The 18506-nt window shown below is 40.4% G+C and overlaps 3 protein-coding genes across 6 annotated transcripts in view; 1 reads left to right on the plus strand and 2 right to left on the minus strand.

Moving 5' to 3' along the window:
* LOC131105533 (zinc finger protein 431-like) overlaps positions 1-4733 on the plus strand; it is a 22657-nt gene extending 17924 nt beyond the window's left edge. The window contains exon 5 of the mRNA XM_058053719.1: positions 3930-4733. The gene's annotated coding sequence lies outside the window, so the exon portion shown is untranslated. The remainder of the gene's footprint in view (positions 1-3929) is intronic.
* On the minus strand, positions 2009-10690 carry LOC131105529 (gamma-enolase-like). 3 transcript variants are annotated; one of them, XM_058053710.1, is made up of 14 exons: positions 10270-10384; positions 10151-10187; positions 9968-10053; positions 9332-9427; positions 7969-8027; positions 7816-7885; positions 7607-7740; positions 5999-6221; positions 5726-5923; positions 5432-5508; positions 4230-4354; positions 4048-4156; positions 2848-2906; positions 2009-2750 (listed from the first exon to the last, which is right to left on the minus strand). In XM_058053710.1, exons 1-14 carry the CDS (start codon positions 10382-10384, stop codon positions 2681-2683), a joined length of 1458 nt encoding a protein of 485 aa, XP_057909693.1. In that variant the 3' UTR covers positions 2009-2680. The 3 variants fall into 3 exon arrangements, with proteins under 3 accessions (XP_057909693.1, XP_057909695.1, XP_057909694.1); XM_058053712.1 differs by lacking the exons at positions 10151-10187; positions 10270-10384 and adding an exon at positions 10621-10690; XM_058053711.1 differs by lacking the exon at positions 10151-10187 and having other exon boundaries at positions 10270-10414.
* A 1642-nt stretch (positions 10691-12332) lies between these two features.
* On the minus strand, positions 12333-17963 carry mlf2 (myeloid leukemia factor 2). Of its 2 annotated transcripts, none has more exons than XM_058053724.1 (8): positions 17653-17963; positions 16224-16335; positions 16101-16136; positions 15956-16009; positions 14449-14577; positions 14099-14258; positions 13814-14031; positions 12333-12779 (listed from the first exon to the last, which is right to left on the minus strand). In XM_058053724.1, the coding sequence occupies exons 1-7, from the start codon at positions 17694-17696 to the stop codon at positions 13817-13819; spliced, it is 750 nt and encodes a 249-aa protein (XP_057909707.1). In that variant the 5' UTR covers positions 17697-17963; the 3' UTR covers positions 12333-12779; positions 13814-13816. The 2 variants fall into 2 exon arrangements, with proteins under 2 accessions (XP_057909707.1, XP_057909706.1); XM_058053723.1 differs by having other exon boundaries at positions 12334-12779; positions 13807-14031; positions 17653-17962.
* Between the last annotated feature and the right edge of the window lie 543 nt (positions 17964-18506).

An 18506-nucleotide genomic window follows, 5' to 3' on the forward strand; every position in this document is an offset into this window, starting at 1 on the left:
TCCCGTCTCCTATTGTGTGGTAACTATAGCAACCTAGCCGGAGACTTTCCCCACTGCGCCTGCGTGGCTCCACAAGCCTTTTCTTTCTTTTAAACCATCAGTCGTCGTCACGGAGCAAAGCCTCGCCAGGCAGCACACAGCCTGAGCATATAGCACACTGTCGCACTCTGCTGGTCACTTGGTGGTACTGCAGTCCTTTGAGATCCCATACAGCTATACCGTGTTAGGTTTGATCAATGAGTGATGAATGAGCATTAAGCAGAAATAAAATAACATCCCATAATTCAGTGAATAACATTACATTGACAATCATTTAGTTCACATATTCAAAGCTGTATTTGTAATAGAAAAATATGTAATATTATCAGACTAAATGTAATGTAATTACAAGAAAATTGCATAATTCTATTTTAATAAAATGATAGATTTATGATACAAAGATGATACAGTTTTACATGAACAAAATCGTACTTTTGATATACTAATCAATGATAAAAAGAAATCATTTTACAAGAATAACTAAAGAATATTACAAAAAATATACATAATTGGACAGTAAATATTGTCAAATTGTTAAAATATTATGATGTAATGTAATATTACAAGTGAGAATTTTTTTTTATTATTTACCCGGGACACATTTGCACGATGAAGGGGGAAAAATGAGCATATGTTTTGAATGAAAAAAAAAGCAATATGGCAAGATTAAAGGAATCAATGAAAGTCACTATATTCTGTTATATTGGACAAACCAGCAACACATTAAAAATAATGAAGTCTAAATATTACATGAAAACAATTGTGATTTATGAGAAAAAATAATAATTTTAGGAGAATAATTCAAAATATTATGTGGGGCAGGAGGGTTCACAATTTGAGGAAAATAAAGTAGCAATATTCTGGCAAGAAAAGGAATGATTTTAAGAGAATTTTGTGAGAATTAAGCCCTAATATTATGAGGGGAAAAATGTAAACATTTTACTAATGTAAGGTGTAGACGGGAACATTACAAGAAATACCATAATTTTACAGGAATTCTTGTAACTATATAATAATACATTTTGTATGATTATATGTTTATACGAAGATATGGGTTGTTGTTGTAATTTAATTTGTAATAGTACAATTTTAGTTTTATGCCATTTTGACCACTTTGTTGTCCCAGGGTTGCTGATAGTGTAATGTATCATCTTGCCCACTAGAGAGCGCAATTACACCCTTAAATAAATCAATGTTGAGACAGACGCATTTATACGTAGAGTCAACATATGAAGAGCTTGCAACCAAAAGGCGCTAAATCCAATTTTCACTAAGTTGCATGTTTTTCATGAGTTAAATCACATATTTTGGTCTTGAAATCATTTTAAAAAATATGAAAAAAAGTGATATGCAATGTATGCTTTCAATCAAAAGGCGCTATTTCCATTTCAGATTTCAACCAAAAGGAGCTAAATCCCTTTCTTTATTCTTTATTCTGATTGGCCCAAGTTTCCCATCTATTGATAATCTGACCAATCAGAGAGAAGAATACAATTGGCACTGCACATACAGAAAGCCAGTATCAGTGCGCATTCTGTTTTGTTTGTGTACATTTTGATCGAATACGAAGTCGCAAAAATACTGCAATTTATACAATCCTAGTGCAGTTTTACCATGAATGAGCTAGCTGATATAACAAATAACCCAAGGAAAAGACAGAAGAATGAAGGAGAATGGAAGAAAAACAAGGCTAAAAGGAGATCAAATAGCGGTGAAGGTGAGTTGAAATTTTGTGTTTGATTCAGTCCCACATGATGTGCGTGTGGCTGTATGTTGATGTGAACATGAAAATAAGAGATATTCTTGGATGTTTCATTTTCTATTGTTGAAATTAATGAAATTTAAAAATTTATCAGTAACAGTGTACTAGTGGTAGGTTATAACATTTTGTTTCTGTAATGTGTGAAGGTGAACGAGTGCATGTGTGTGTGTGTGTGGGTGGGGGGGTGTATTGTATGTTGAGAATGGCTTCTGTGTTGTAATTATTTTATTAGCATAGCACATTAAATCACCTTACATTCTTTTACAACAATGCCATTGAAGAAGTTAAAGGTGACTTCAAATTTATTTCAGCCAAAAGGCGCTAAATCCATCATTTCAGCCAAAAGGCGCTAAATCCGAAAACATTTTTATAAAAAAAAAATATAAAATACATGGTGTGTGCAGGATTTTTATAGCATGCATTTTTATGACCTATATTGATAGCTCTTTCATTTGCAATATAGACTTGATGACCAAATAGATTGATATGTGCATAATTAAAAATCATTGATTTTCTCGAAATCAGTCAAAATGGATTTAGCGCCTTTTGGTTGCAAGCTCTTCATATAGCCATCTCTTTATTTTCCACAATTACACACAAATATTATTTAAAGCTGTGTAAAGCCGCTTGGTGTTCACAGTATCGGAAAGTCAGGGAACGTGGTAGAGCACAATAAAGATCAAAGGTCATCCATCCACAGTCGACAAAAAGTAGAGCCAGGCGATCAGTGCAGGGTGACAACACAACAATAATACAGCAACAGTCAACCACATAATAACAAAGCTCGGAGCGACACAACATTTGTTGTGCTTTGCACACAATGATTGCTAGTATTATTATTATTATTATTATGTTTGTTTTTATCGTCACCACTCATGTTCAAAGTGCACTGGGATTGCGAAAGTTGTGTCCAGCAAAGCGAGCCTGGTCACCCAACTCCTCCTCAATCCTAACAAGAATTGACAAAGAAAGTCGGAAAGGATGAAGTTAAAGAAGTACGGATATATACAATATATACATACATATATCTATATAGCGATACACACCTCATGAGCTGATTGTATTTAGCCAAACGCTCAGAACGACAAGGAGCTCCAGTTTTAATCTGAGGAAAGAATCCAAACATTATTTATTATTATTATTATTATTATTATTATTGCTGGTAGGCATTTTTTAGGTTGCTGTCCTTTATACATAACATAAAATGATGGAGAAGAAGAAGTCGTATCCGAGGCAAGACACATCACCTCTGTTGTGTTAGCAATCCTAGCTATATGATAAACACAAAATGGTCCTAATTTTAATGAGAATAAAGTCATAATATTACTAGAAAATGTCTTAATTTTATTACAATAATATGTTTATTATTGGTATATATCAGGGGTGGGCAAACTACGGCACGGGGGCCACATCCGGCCCGCCAAGTGCTTGAATACGGCCCGCCTGTTCTTTCCAAAGTATTTCATTTAAACTCAACATACAACCTCGCATCATGGCTTGAGCCAACCTTTTGATGGTTGAAGTAGCTGGTTTATCAATTTCGTTAGTTGATGTGGTCTGTTGTTTACAAAATGCTCCTAAAAAAGGGACACAAGCACATAATAATAATAATAATAATAAATATAAAAAATATATATTTTCCAATAATATTAAAAATAATAATTATTATATTAATAATACAATCAATAAAATATTATTAATTATTACCATTAATAATATTAATTAATAATAATATTAAATTAAAAATAATTATTAATATTAATGATATTAATTATTAATAGTACTAAATAAAAATAATTATTAAATAACAATAATAATCATTATTATTATTATTATTATTATACATTTAATTTCTAACACACTTTATATCAAATAAATAATTTCAAAGTGCACATATAGCAGATTGCATGACACTTTTACATGTAAACATGTGTGAAATATACGTGTAAAAATTGACCGTTACGTGTAAAATATTATAGTCTGCCCCCCCCGTCAAAGTTGTTAAATCAATGCAGCCCACAAGTCAAAAAGTTTGCCCACCCCTGGTATATGTTATTCAGTTATAATATTGTGACAAAAAAAGCTATGTGAACTTGTCAGCGTTTCCTCTCTCCTCCCTTTTCCCAAGCGAGTGCACGCCAAATACGGGTTCCGCGTTCCGCGCTCTTCACCAAACTTACAATCTACAACCAGTGACGGAAAAAAAAGGTAACACCAAATATCATGTCATGAGTGTCTTTGTGTACCTGTCCAGTGCAGAGTCCCACCACCAGATCGGCTATAAAGGTGTCCTCTGTCTCACCTGAGCGGTGGCTCACCATCACTCCCCAGCCGTTCTCCTGAGCCAGCTTACAGCTGATGGGCAGAAAAAGAAGAATGATAAATAATCTAAAAATCTAAAATCAATACAAACACAAAATGTACTCACGCCTTAATGGCCTCCGTGATGGAGCCAATCTGGTTGACTTTAAGGAGAAGACAGTTGCAGGCCTTTTCCTCCACGGCTCGTTGTATCCTACGCGGGTTGGTGACCGTCAGATCATCCCCAACCACCTGCATGATGCAAAAATTGCTGAAATACTCATATTTATCATATAAGATATATATATATTTCGGCCTCACAGCTAGGAGACCCGAGTTCAAGTCCACCCTCGGCCATCTATGTTTGCATGTTCTTCCCGTGCATGCGTGGGTTTTCTCCGTGTACTCCGGTTTCCTCCCAGATTCCAAAAACATGCTAGGTTAATTGGTGACTCCAAATTGTCCATAGGTATGAATGTGAGTGTGAATGGTTGTTTGTCTACAGCTGGGATAGGCTCCAGCAAACCCCGCGACCCTAGTGAGGATAAGTGGTAGGAAATGAATGAATGAATGAATTTTAGTAGCATATTTTTTTTAAGCTGTGATATAAAAAAACAAACAAAAATCCAAGATAAGCCGCCACGGCTCTTTAGGTAGGGCTGCATGGAGTGGTTAGCGCGCACTCAAGTTCAATTCCACCCTCCACCATTTCTGTGTGGAGTTTGCGTGTTCTCCTTGTGCATGCGTGGGTTTTCTCCGGGTACTCCGGTTTCCTCCCACATTCCAAAAACATTTATTCATTCATTTTCTACCGCTTTTCCTCACGAGGGTCGCGGAGGGTGCTGGAACCTATCCCAGCTGTCTTCAGGCGAGAGTTAGGGTACACTCTGGACTGGTCGCCAGCCAATCACAGGGCACATATAGACAAACAACCATTCACACTCACATTCATACCTATGGACAATTTGGAGTCGCTAATTAACCTAGCATGTTTTTGGAATGTGGGAGGAAACCGGAGTGACCGGAGAAAACCGGAGAGAACATGCAAACTCCACACAGAGATGGCCGAGGGTGGAATTGAACCCTAATCTCCTAGCTGTGAGGTCTGCGCGCTAACCACTAGACCATTCCAAAAACATGCTAGGTTAATTGGCGACTCCAAATTGTCCATAGGTATGAATGTGAGTGGGAATGGTTGTTTGTCTATATGTGCGACCAGTCCAGGGTGTACCCCGCCTCTCGCCCAAAGACAGCTGGGATAGGCTCCAGCACCCGCTGCGACCCTCGTGAGGATGAGAAAATGATTGAATGAATGTATATCCTTTTTACCTGGATGCCCACTGAGGATGTAAACTGAGTCCAGGCAGGCCAGTCATCCTGGTCAAAGGGGTCTTCAATAGAAACAACTGCAATGAAGCATAGAAGAACTCTTGATTACTCTGCTGTGGAATCATGTTCCACACAGATACAGCACACTATCATCTGGGCAAGGATACACATCCTCACTTGCCAGATGAGCACCGTAATTAAAAGCGCTTTAAGAGGTTGTAGTTGTCAGGGCTGGAGAGGCAACACACTTCCTTTAGAGGTGACAGTGGAAGCTCCACAGACACACACACACACCTGGGTAGTTGTTGATGAAGCCTTGGTAGATGTTTGCCAGCTCCTCGCCACTGATGTTGCGTGCGGCAAGAGGCGGAGACTTGAAATCCAAGTCATACTTTCCCTCGATGAAGAACTCGGAGGCGGCCACATCCATCCCGATGACCACTTTATCTGTGTAGCCCGCCTTCTCTATGGCCGTCTTGATCAGCTCTAGAGCTGTATGGTCACACAACCAGGAAGTGATGTCACAAGATTCTGTAAGTTTTATTTTATTTTTTTGGGCATTCTTACCTTCACTGTTCTCTTGAATGTTTGGGGCAAATCCCCCCTCGTCTCCTACATTGGTAGCATCTTGACCGTACTTCTCCTTGATGACACCTCTCAGGGTCTGATAGAGCTCCGCCCCAATGCGTAGGGCCTCCCGGAATGACTCCGCCCCCACAGGAAGCACCATGAACTCCTGCATGGCCAGTCTGTTTCCAGCGTGGGAGCCCCCATTGATCACATTAAAAGCCTAAATGAAGGGTAGGACAATTTTTTGTATTTTGATTCAATTCAGTTAATTGCATTTACTTATGTTATTTACTTTATTAAACTAAGCTAAAACTAAATGAGTAATGTAATATTTAATTGTGGACTGCACGGCGGTCGAGTGGTTAGCATGCAGACCTCACAGCTAGGAGACCAGGGTTCAATTCCACCCTCTGCCATCTCTGTGTGGAGTTTGCATGTTCTCCCCGTGCATGCGTGGGTTTTCTCCGGGTACTCCGGTTTCCTCCCACATTCCAAAAACATGCTAGGTTAATTAGCGACTCCAAATTGTCCATAGGTATGAATGTGAGTGTGAATGGTTGTTTGTCTATATGTGCCCTGTGATTGGCTGGCGACCAGTCCAGGGTGTACCCGGCCTCTCGCCTGAATACAGCTGGGATAGGCTCCAGCAACCCCCGCGACCCTCGTGAGGATAAGCGGTAGAAAATAAATGAATGAATGAATATTTAATTAGATGCACAAGCTGTTTTAAGGAACTTGTAATATGGAAAAAGACATATATATATCATCATAATTATTGTTGGCTGCAGTTCTGGAGGTTCTACAACAGGGGTCTCAAACACGCGACCCGCGGGCCAAATGTGGCCCGCAGGACACTAGTTTGAGGCTCCCGCCTTGATATGAAAGTTTAATGTTAGTGCGGCCCGCGCAAGTTTGATATGGATGCTGTATGGTATCATGTACCCAGAAAAAATTATTATATTTGATTAATGTTCATGTTAAAGGTTAAATAACTGTTAATAGTTATCCTCCCTATCCGTGTGGAAGTGGTAAGTTTTTGGCTATTTAAATTTAAAGGAAATAACTTGAAGGCTACCGTTTAGGTCGCTAGCGCTCTAGTTTGCGAGTTAGCATGTGTCTCAAGACCCTGCAGTTGCGCAATATGTTGTAAATAAAAAAAAGTATAAATGTGACTATAGTCGTGTTTTGTCATGTCTACAGGGCTCTAATAATGCTTTGTTCATTTTAATATGAAAAAAATAATTTGTCTACCCACCAACTATATGTGGTTTCTTAAGTTTTTATTATTTGCCGTTTTATTGTTGTTATTATAGTTATTTATTTATTACTGATTCGATTGATTTTCTTTATTCTTGATTGGTTTATTTATTTTTCATCTTATTTTGTGTAGAAAAATAAAAAGTAAGATATTTGAGAACAGTGGAATGTTTTATCAGAGCTTTTCTAGTAGAAAATTTAAACCAAAGTAAAGTTTATTAATTTTTCTGTTTTTAATAAATGCGTTTTTTGCGGCCCAGTCTCGTCCAGACCCTATCTCCAGTGGCCCCCCAAGTAAATTGATTTTGAGACCCCAGTTCTACAAGAATAACCACAAGGTAGACTTACAGGAACTGGAAGCACCAGGTCCCCGTTCCCCGCCAAATCTGCAATATGACGGTAGAGAGGCACGCCCTTCTCCGCTGCTCCGGCTTTGCATATGGCCAGCGACACCCCAAGAATAGCGTTGGCGCCAAATTTAGCTACAAGCAGTCAAACAACATGTGGATTCAGCAGCCATTGATTCAAAAGGAAAAAAAAAAAAAAAGGAGACTTACATTTGTTTTCGGTACCGTCCATTTCAATCATCATGTTGTCCAGCTTGTCTTGCTCCAGCACGCTGACGCCCTGAGACATACAACATGTCACTCACCCACATCATGCCAACAACGTCCGTGTGAATATGAACACGCACGTGGAGTTCTACTCACTGATTGGATGAGGGCAGGTGCAATGCAGTCATTAATGTGACCAACCGCTTTGGTTACACCTAAGAAAACATACATAGGGCAACATATTCAACATGTTATTTTCATTTTACAAAAGTGACCATTTATCTACTTAATTAAGCTTAATACTTAAAGCACCGAGATGCATCAGATAATGAGGTTTGGGCATTTGGAAGTGAGCCTTGAAAAAAGTTTTGGATGACTCTGCATGCTCTTGTTTTACAGAATTTCAAACACTGACTTCAACTGATGTCAGTGTAACCCGGCCTTCCTCTATAGGAGGCCACAACTTAATACAAAGGGCCGAAAAATTAGCATAATAGGTCCCCTTTAAGTAATGACTAATTTTATTAGTAATTACCTATTTAATAATAATAGTAATTACCGATTACCTTTATATTCCCCCCTGGCCAATAGCACTATTCATTCATTTTCTACCGCTTATCCTCACGACAGTCAGCTGTCTTCGGGCAAGAGGCGGGGTACACCCTGGACTGGTCGCCAATCACAGGGCACATATAGACAAACAACCATTCACACTCACATTCATACCTATGGACAATTTGGAGTCGCTAATTAACCTAGCATGTTTTTGGAATGTGGGAGGAAACCGGAGTCCCCGGAGAAAACACAAACTTTGGTCTCCTAGCTGTGAGGCCTGCGCGCTAACCACTTAACCACCATGCAGCCGGATGTGTACCAAGAGTTCTTCTATGCTTCCTTGCAGTTGTTTCCATTGAAGACCCCTTTGACCAGGATGACTAGCCAGCCTGGACTCAGTTTACATCCTCAGTGGGCATCCAGGTAAAAAGGATATACATTCATTCATTTTTTACCGCTTATCCTCACAAGGGTCACTGGGGGTGCTGGAGCTTATCCCAGCTGTCTTTGCGCGAGAGGCTGGTACACCCTGGACTGGTCGCACATATAGACAAACAACCATTCCCACTCACATTCATACCTATGGACAATTTGGAGTAGCCAATTAACCTAGCATGTTTTTGGAATGTGGGAGGAAACCCACGCATGCACGGGGAGAACATGCAAACTCCACACAAAGATGGCCGAGGGTGGAATTGAACTCGGGTCTCCTAGCTGCGAGGCCTGCGCGCTAACCACTCATTCACCGTGCAGCCCCAATAGCACTAATTGTAAATAAATGGAAAAAATATAATTAAGCTATGTGATCCATATCGGCTGATTTCACTCATGGATAAATCGGAGCATCCTTCATTTTTGGATGATTATGAGTGTTTACTATAAAAAAACAACATACTTTTCACCCTTAGGTATCGACATGGTCCTTCTCGAGGGGTTAATTAAGAGATTGGCATATTTTGCTGACCTTTGCCCTTGTAACGAGTCTTGTCTCCATCTCGCAGTTCCAGAGCCTCATAAATGCCGGTAGAGGCGCCACTTGGCACGGCCGCCCGGAACAAACCTGAATCGGAGACCAAAAACAGTGAGCTCGGTCCAGAAGTATTGGGACAACGACACCACAATGGATTTTAAATTGAACAATTAAGACGTGTTTTATGTGGGCAAGCAGAGGATCTTCATCTTCAGTACCGCATTTACAACCATGGATAAGACAGTCCCTTTTTTTCAAGACTCATTTGTGGAAAAATATTAACGACAAAAAGAATAATTTTTGTATTTTTAATTAACAGGGAAAACTTAATATTAGTATTCAAACCTCCTCCTTTTTTTGGTAATTTGCTAACAACCTTTGAATATTTTTTTTCTGTTCTGCGTCATGGCTGCTCCGTCGAGGTGTGTGTGACAGGAAGAAAAGCTCTGACTTGTTTCATGTTAAGTTGTTTGGCACCACCTGTCGGATTGCATGTATAAATCCTCCCATTTGTCATACTATTTTATTAGGATTGATGCAGTATGTGTACATTTCTAGAATTGTTCAAAAAAGTATAAACATAGCTGCACACATACATAAAAAAATGTATTTTTTTTGGTCATTGTTCACCTTTATTAGTATGAAGATCGACTTCCACTGTTGGGTTACCCCTGGAGTCTAGGATCTCCCTGGCAACAATATTCAGAATGGACATCCTGTAAAATAAACAACAAGGTTTTGCTATTTTACATTGAATGCACAAGCTATTGTATTATATATCAGTACTGCAGTACCGCACTAACAAACACGTACATTTTCCTTCCCGCAGGAGAGACTCTACTGTCGAGACCTGAATCACCATCGTAGCGATGGTGTTGTGAGACGTTGAGAAGATGGAGGAGTGAGAGAATGGAATGAGGAATTCTTCTTACCTGCAGCCTGTGTGGAGCGTGGTGGAGACGGCGAGAGGATGTGAGGGAATGAGAGGAGGAAGAAGATGAAGGAGCGACACAGGGAAATGGGAGGAGGGTGAGTACTACAACGCATGCAGGGAGTGGGGGGGTCGGTGCTGATGAGTCACGGGAAGATGAGGAGGGGTGGGGGATCAAAGATGGAGATGCTGTGGAACAGCAGGAGGCTTGTTTAAAGCGACGATGCGGCCACATTCATCATTTATGTGCACTGTTGCCATTTTTCGTTCATATATGAATATATATTATTACAACATTGTGTCTGGTGGATACAAACACAGAATATTATCTTACATATAGTGTAATAAATACCTTAAGTCAGGTGATATCTAGCGATGAGGCAATCAAAGGAGACAGGTACGACGTGTGCGTTTAAAAATAGTTGACAGTGTCAGAGCAAGAGGGCTGCTATTGGATGGATTTATTGGGAGTCAGTGGAATCTCATTGGCTGCTCCACGGGCTCCATCTGTATGTCACATGACCTGCTAGATTACAGCACCGCATGCATTCTCACTGGCCACAATAATAGGTACAGTCTCCAACACAGAATGTTACGGTTTACTATGCTGCATCATCACTCCTTGGAATATTTTAGTTCCCATGAATCAATTTTCTATGCCAGCTTAGCCTCATTAAGGATGCCGGGGTATGCTGGAGACTATCCCAGCTGACTTTGGGCGAGAGGCGGGGTACACCCTGGACTGGTGGCCAGCCAATCACAGGGCACATATAGACAAACAACCATTCACACTCACATTCATACCTATGGACAATTTGGAGTCGCCAATTAACCTAGCATGTTTTTGGAATGTGGGAGGAAACCCACGCATGGATGGGGAGAACATGCAAACTCTACACAGAGATGGCCGAAGGTGGAATTGACCTCAGGTCTCCTAGCTGTGAGGCCTGTACGCTAACCACTCAACACCATACAGCCCAATTAATTAATCATTCAAGTTAATAAATGTAGTATTTTTTGTATTTGGAGCATACAAAAACCCGTTTATGGTTTTCTAAATAAAGGTTTTAACATTATTGGATCCCTGTAGACATGAAATAGTCCAATAGTCTTGTTTTCACTCCTATTATTCCTTTACATAATATCACTCACATTCATACCTATGGACAATTTGGAGTCGCTAATTAACCTAGCATGTTTTTGGAATGTGGGAGGAAACCGGAGTACCCGGAGAACATGCAAACTCCACACACAGATTCAAATCCAGGTTTCGTGCAAGCCCATTTTAGTTCCCTTATTTTGCAACATTTTATATGTGGGGACAAAGTCGACGAAAGGCAATGTTCCACTTTGAGAGATAGTATCAGAAAACCCTTTCACATGGCCTGGAAAAACTGTTATTCAACCTTCTGACAGCATTTTTTGTGTTGTTGTTCTGTTGTTCAATTTCCCACTTTGGACGTAGCGTCAGAAAGCACAGCCTGTTACAGCTACAGTAAACCTCGGATATATCGGACTCAGATATATCGGAAATTCGCTCACAACGGACAGATAAAAAAAGAACCGATTTTTCTGTAATGCATTTCCAATAAAAATTCATTGCATATATCGGATTTTTTATAACGGATTTCGCCTATTTTGGACAAAATCTCCAGTCCCGTTCCAATGCATTTCCATTAAATTTCCCTCGCATATATCGGATGGCCGCATCGTGGCGCTCCGATTCGCCGAATCGTGACAGGCCGCTATACGACGTCATTTGCAGCGTTTGCAGCGTTGCCTGCGCGTCCAGGTACATTGGAAACATAGTCAAGGAAGTGCCTTTTTATAACGGATAAAATCCGATTTACTCATATACCGGATATAAATCCGATATATGCGTAAAACGGACATTTTCCGGTATACGCATATGACGGATTTCGCTTATATCGGACAAAACCAGTGGGAACAACTGAATCCGATATATCCGAGGTTTACTGTAGTATTTTCCAATCCTTTTGTCTGTTCTGTATAAATGGTCTCCCAATGTGGAATCGAGGGCATTTCTGTATGAAAAATAGTCCACACAAGACACAGAACATGTATTTATCTAGCAATTACTTTAATCTAGCTTGTTCCATTAGTCAACAGTATACAGTTCAATTCACAGACACACGTGTGCCTCCACAAAACAAAACGGACTGTACAGCAGATGCACTGCATACTTTTAAGCACTTTAGTGGGCAAAAACAACACACATCAAACTTTCGGGGAACGGGTTAAGTAAAGTAAGGGGCGGGGCGGGCAGGGGGGGGGGGGGGGGGCGTTTGTACAAGTGTGTAAGTGTGGCACTGAGGATCAATTCTAAGACTACCAATGTTCTGTGTGTCGAGAGGGTTGTTTGTTGAGTGTGTTTATGTATAGACAGTCCGGTCAGATCAAACATCAGTGAGGAAGATGGAAGGATCCTCAATGTGGTTCACAGCATCCGTGGAGTGTTTCCTTCACTCGCCACCAACCCACAAAAGGCTCCTACGAGGAGAGAAAGAACACTTTTACAACAGAAATTAAATTTTACAATGAACCAGTGCAAGAGACTTACTGATCAGCCTTCATTAAATACCTAGCTGACAAGAAATTATCAACTATTCTAACATATAACTACTCCTTTTTAGTCTCTCTTAATGTTAAACATCATTTTTGGATGTAAACTTACATAATATAATCACATGACCCAACATGGAGCGTTGCAGCTCAGTTTTTACATTCATGGTTGGGTATTGCAATGGAATACCGAACATAGTACTTCTTCCCACTCAGAGCATGCAAGCCAGACCCCACATGTACATATTACACGCAGTAGAAGGTGAAGTGACCTTGTGTATGTGCACGAGCACTGAGTGAGAGACAGCCATTAACACCACACCCCCTTTTCGGACCTAATGACAAATCTCATTCCGTTTGACTTGTGACCTGTTGTGACTTATAAAGAATATACATTTTTTTTGTACAATCTGTCTCTGAAACCACTATTGGTAGCATATGCTAGCCAGTGTTGGTGTTCTCATATTTTTTTTTTAGGAGGGCAAAAAAAAAGTGTAAGGATGGATAGTGTGAGCCAAGCACCTTTAATTTGCACATATGCCACTCAACTGGATCAATTTATAAATATGCAGGATTTATTTCATATTTCAATATTATGTACAGTCAAGTGAAAATAAAATGTGAAAGCACATAAAAACCTGACCCCATTAAGTCAGATTGACTTAAAAATAATGTTCAACAACACACTGTAACTTTGTTTAGGCGAATTGACACAAAAAATTTGGTACACACTATCGACATGCATGTTGGTAAGATGCCTGCCAAGCAAAACATTTTTCTATAAATATGAGCAGAACAAATTCACCATAAGTAATTGACTATTTGTCTAATGAGTATCAAAATTATGAAGATATCTGTATTATGTATACTGTATGTTTAAACATGTCTGTCATAGCATCTTTCCCCATGTCTTCTTGAAAGGCACAAATCTATCTCTATGTGAAGAAATACACACCTTGTACCTTTCACCAGTCGTAACGTGGGCGGGGCTGGGGTGGGGGGTGATGTCGGGGGGACTCGTGCCGATGGCCCGGTGGGGTTGTGGAGCTAGGCGGGGCAGTGAGAGCCAACTGCTGTCCCCCTGCCCGTCGCTCACGGCCGTAGTCTAGCCCCCGGGTGTTTGGCGGGGCGTACCGTCCCGCCTGACTCCTCCACTCCACATCGAAGGCTTCAGCCTCACCTGGCCAGGAACGTTGGTTATTAATTAGCTCAACTACTTTTCTCCGTCGTGAAATAAGACGACTCACTCTCATCCAAGTTGATGAAGTCCTGCCGTTCCTCACGGTCTCCGGTGCGGCGGTTCCGTGAGCGCTCCATGATGTGCGCGCGCTCGCCGATGTGATGACCGATGGCGAGGCGCTCCAGGCCGCTTTCGCTGTCTCGCATCGACTGACGTGTCTCACGAATCTGTAATGAACCGCACGGTGGTTACAAAAAAAGGTCGCTCTGGATGAAATTCAATTATTGATATGACAGGTTTAATACAACATAAATCATTCCTTTATATTATCATCACATGGGATTTTTAGAGGATGAGGAGAGCAAATAGATCAATAGCTTGTGACAATACTGTAGGAATTTAACCACATATTCTCACCCCTCCGGGGCCTGTCCTTGTCGCACTGGTTTGCTGGTATACTGTAGGAGCCCCGGAGTCTAATGAAGAGTAGGAGATCACTGTGGAAGAGGAGAATGTCTGACAGTTGGGCGAACCGGATAGCCTTTCCTGGAAGGGAAATTTCAGGTATTGTCATGTCGATTACGAAGGAAGTGCGAGACTGCGAGAAGAGGCACATTTCTACCAATAAACCCTGATTGTTTCCACAGCTGGGGTGTGTAGGCAGACTGTTTACTGCTGCGTCAGCTACACAAACCAACTGACATAATATACCAGTGAGTGTCATTTCTTTATTGACTGAACAAAGACGGCCGCACGGTGGCCAAGAGGTTAGCATGGAGGCCCCACTGTCAGGAGATCTGGAAGACGATGTTCGATTCTTCTCCTTGTGAGTGTGTTTCCTCCCACATTCCAAAAACATGCTAGGTTAATTGGCGACTCCAAATTGTCCATAGGTATGAATGTGAGTGTGAATGGTTGTTTGTCTATATGTGCCCTGTGATTGGCTGGCCACCAGTCCAGGGTGTACCCCGCCTCTCGCCCGAATACAGCTGGGATAGGCTCCAGCAACCCCCGCGACCCTCGTGAGGATAAGCGGTAGAAAATGAATGAATGAATGAATATTTAATTGGATGCACAAGCTGTTTTAAGGAACTTGTAATATGGAAAAAGACGTATATATATATATATCATCATAATTATTGTTGGCTGCAGTTCTGGAGGTTCTACAACAGGGGTCTCAAACACGCGGCCCGCAGGACACTAGTTTGAGGCCCCCACCTTGATATGAAAGTTTAATGTCAGTGCGGCCCGCGCAAGTTTGATATGGATGCTGTATGGTATCATGTACCCAGAAAAAATTATTATGTTTGATTAATGTTCATGTTAAAGGTTAAATAACTTAATAGTTATCCTCCCTATCCGTGTGGAAGTGGTAAGTTTTTGGCTATTTAAGTTTAAAGGAAATAACTTGAAGGCTACCGTTTAGGTCGCTAGCGCTCTAGTTTGCGAGTTAGCATGTGTCTCAAGACCCTGCAGTTGCGCAATATGTTGTAAATTAAAAAAAAAAAGAGTATAAATGTGACTACAGTCGTGTTTTGTCATGTCTACAGGGCTTTAATAATGTTTTGTTAATTTTAATCTGAAAAAAATATTTGTCTACCCACCAACTATATGTGGTTTCTTAAGTTTTTATTATTTGCCGTTTTATTGTTATTATTATAGGGATAGGCTCCAGCATGCCATAGTCGCAACAAGAAATACATCTTTGAATACACGTTTTGTTTTTAAATGGCACTTGTTTCTTTCCCAATTAACTACATTAGGGGTGCCCATTGTCATTCCACAGCTCATTCGCATTCATTCATTCATTCATTCATTTTCTACCGCTTATCCTCACGAGGGTCGTATTATAAAATTAATTCCAAACTATGTGGGGCAGTTACATTTTCTGCATGATTTGAAAGCAGTCTTATAAATTACTCACCATGTTCCCCATCATTTCCCCCATCATGCCAAACATGTCCATGAAGCCTCCACCCTGCAAACAAGATATGAGGTGATCTTGATTCAAGCTAACCATGATGTATAAAAGAAACCAAGCCAACAAAGGTTCTAGATGCAACACTTACCATTCCCATCATGCCAAATGGAGTCAGTGCACCAGCCTGGAAAATAAACCAAACATAAGCTTGAAAAAGATAAAACAAAATAAAACAAACACGCAACGGGTTTGCGGTTTTAGTTGTTGTTACCTGTCGCCGTGGTGCACGATGTGGCTGCATCTGTGGGGCAAGTGCAAAAGGGTCCACGGCAAATGGTCCAAACATACCCCTCATCTGCTGCCTATGAGCTGCGAATGGATCCCTAGGAGCACAACAACCACAACATTAGGGTGACGCCAATATTGAATTACCATGAGAAAATGTGTATATGGTGTATATGCCAAAAGTACAACCCAGAAGTATATATGAATTCATGTCATTGTGTTGATTATAGGAGCATTTGGGGAAGTAGCAAATGAACAGTGTAATTCCCATTTAATACATATTTAGCAATGTTGTTTGATGCTTTTGTATTGTATGTATTGTACATATTTACTGTATTGATATTTGTAATTTTATATAATGTTGTTCTTATTTTCAGCACTCCTCTCTCCGGTCAAAGTGCTTTTGCTCTTTGTTCAGGCTGCATTTGTAATTGCTTGCCTGGGTAAATAAAGGTATAATAATAATAATAATAATAATAATAACAATGTATAATAATAACAACAATGTAACAAAATAACCGTGCATGCGTGCGTTTTCTCCGGGTACTCCGGTTTCCTCCCACATTCCAAAAACATGCTAGGTTAATTGGCGACTCCAAATTGTCCATAGGTATGAATGTGAGTGTGAATGGTTGTTTGTCTATATGTGCCCTGTGATTGGCTGGCGACCAGTCCAGGGTGTACCCCGCCTCTCGCCCAAAGACAGCTGGGATAGGCTGCAGCACCCCCGCGACCCTCGTGAGGAAAAAGCGGTAGAAAATGAATGAATGAATGAATAACACTCTCATAATGGTATGCGGGCTCCATCTAGTTGTATGCAGAAACCATGACTTTTCTTTTAATACAATTACAACTATATTCAAAACATACACCTGAAATAATCATACAAATACAAATGTATTATAAAATAACGTATTAAATGATTTTGTAACATTTAAATATAGCAAATATTGTACATTGTATCTCATATATATTGTATTTTTAACATGATCTATATATTTTCTTAAAAATATTGAAAAGCTTTGTCACATAGAAAGTAATTGGTCTCATGCACCATGCATCATGCAGTGTCACACATGTTTTTGTTGTCATGATTAGATTGTGTTCACTAAGCTATGAGGTGCAACGCTGTCAGGCAGCAAATCCTCTTATTTCAGGTAGTTGAACCTCCCATCGATTTACTTACAATATGCCATGTCTCCCCTTTAGGAACTAAAGTGATGTTGTTGAGCTCCTAACATGTGAATCTGTTCAACATGGTGGCAACCAACTAGGCCGTCACAACTGGCCGGAGGAACGAGTCACCTGCCTCCTTTGCACACCGACAAACCCACGTAATGTGCCGACATGTAGCTCTTTTCACCAGTGTTGCAAACGCCTAAATGTCGAAGCTAGGATCTACTGTGTTTACTCACATCATGAAGGGGTCGTCATCAACGTCATTCAGGAATCGAAACATGTTGATGGGGATTCAACTCAGCTGGCTGTTGTTGTTAGCTAGCCAGCTAGCTAAGGTAAATAGACGTCTTTGCTACGTATGGAACTGGATGCTAAATTGAATCAAACGCCCTTCCCCCAAAATAGCAACGGCTGTAGAATTCTTTCAGCTGAGTACAGCGATAAACTAGCTCACTGTGACACAAGATGGCACATTCCACAACCTCGAACAAAACATGAGAACGGAAGTCAGTTTTTGACAAAGGAGAACCAAATGAGCTTAACAAGCGTCTGTGCAGACCGACACCGCTACTTCCGGTTTAGAATGTTTAAAGAAATAAAAGCCGAATGAGTATCTCGTTAGATAAATGGCATTACACAGGCCCGGGAGTTCAGTTTAAAACGTGGGAATGCCTCATGTTTTGCAGCTGATTCCTAAAAACAGCAGAACATATTGAAGGGCTTTAACTAACGTGTTTCAAATCCTCAAATCCTGTCACAAGCTACAGGATCTTTGACATCATTTTTGCGGTTGATCCTCAAAACCAATAAAGCGCAGAAGGGATATTCAGTATTTTTGAAACAGGTCCTTAAAAGCAATGGAGCTTTTCTCTCAGAGAGGTTCCTTTATGAAAATCTTTGAAACAGATTTTGGAAAACTGCACAGTACTCCTGTCCTAGAATGTTGGACTAGTGTAAACACATTCTATCTTGATTTATGACTGTGATTTTTAATAACATTGTTAGCCATTTGGTGAGGTAAATAATGTATGACAGCCACTAACATTTCTTCTAAACCCAAAATCATTAAACAAATAGCCATGAGCATTAC

This window comes from Doryrhamphus excisus, chromosome 17 (genome assembly GCF_030265055.1).
Source record: "Doryrhamphus excisus isolate RoL2022-K1 chromosome 17, RoL_Dexc_1.0, whole genome shotgun sequence".
Taxonomy (NCBI): Eukaryota; Metazoa; Chordata; class Actinopteri; order Syngnathiformes; family Syngnathidae; genus Doryrhamphus; species Doryrhamphus excisus.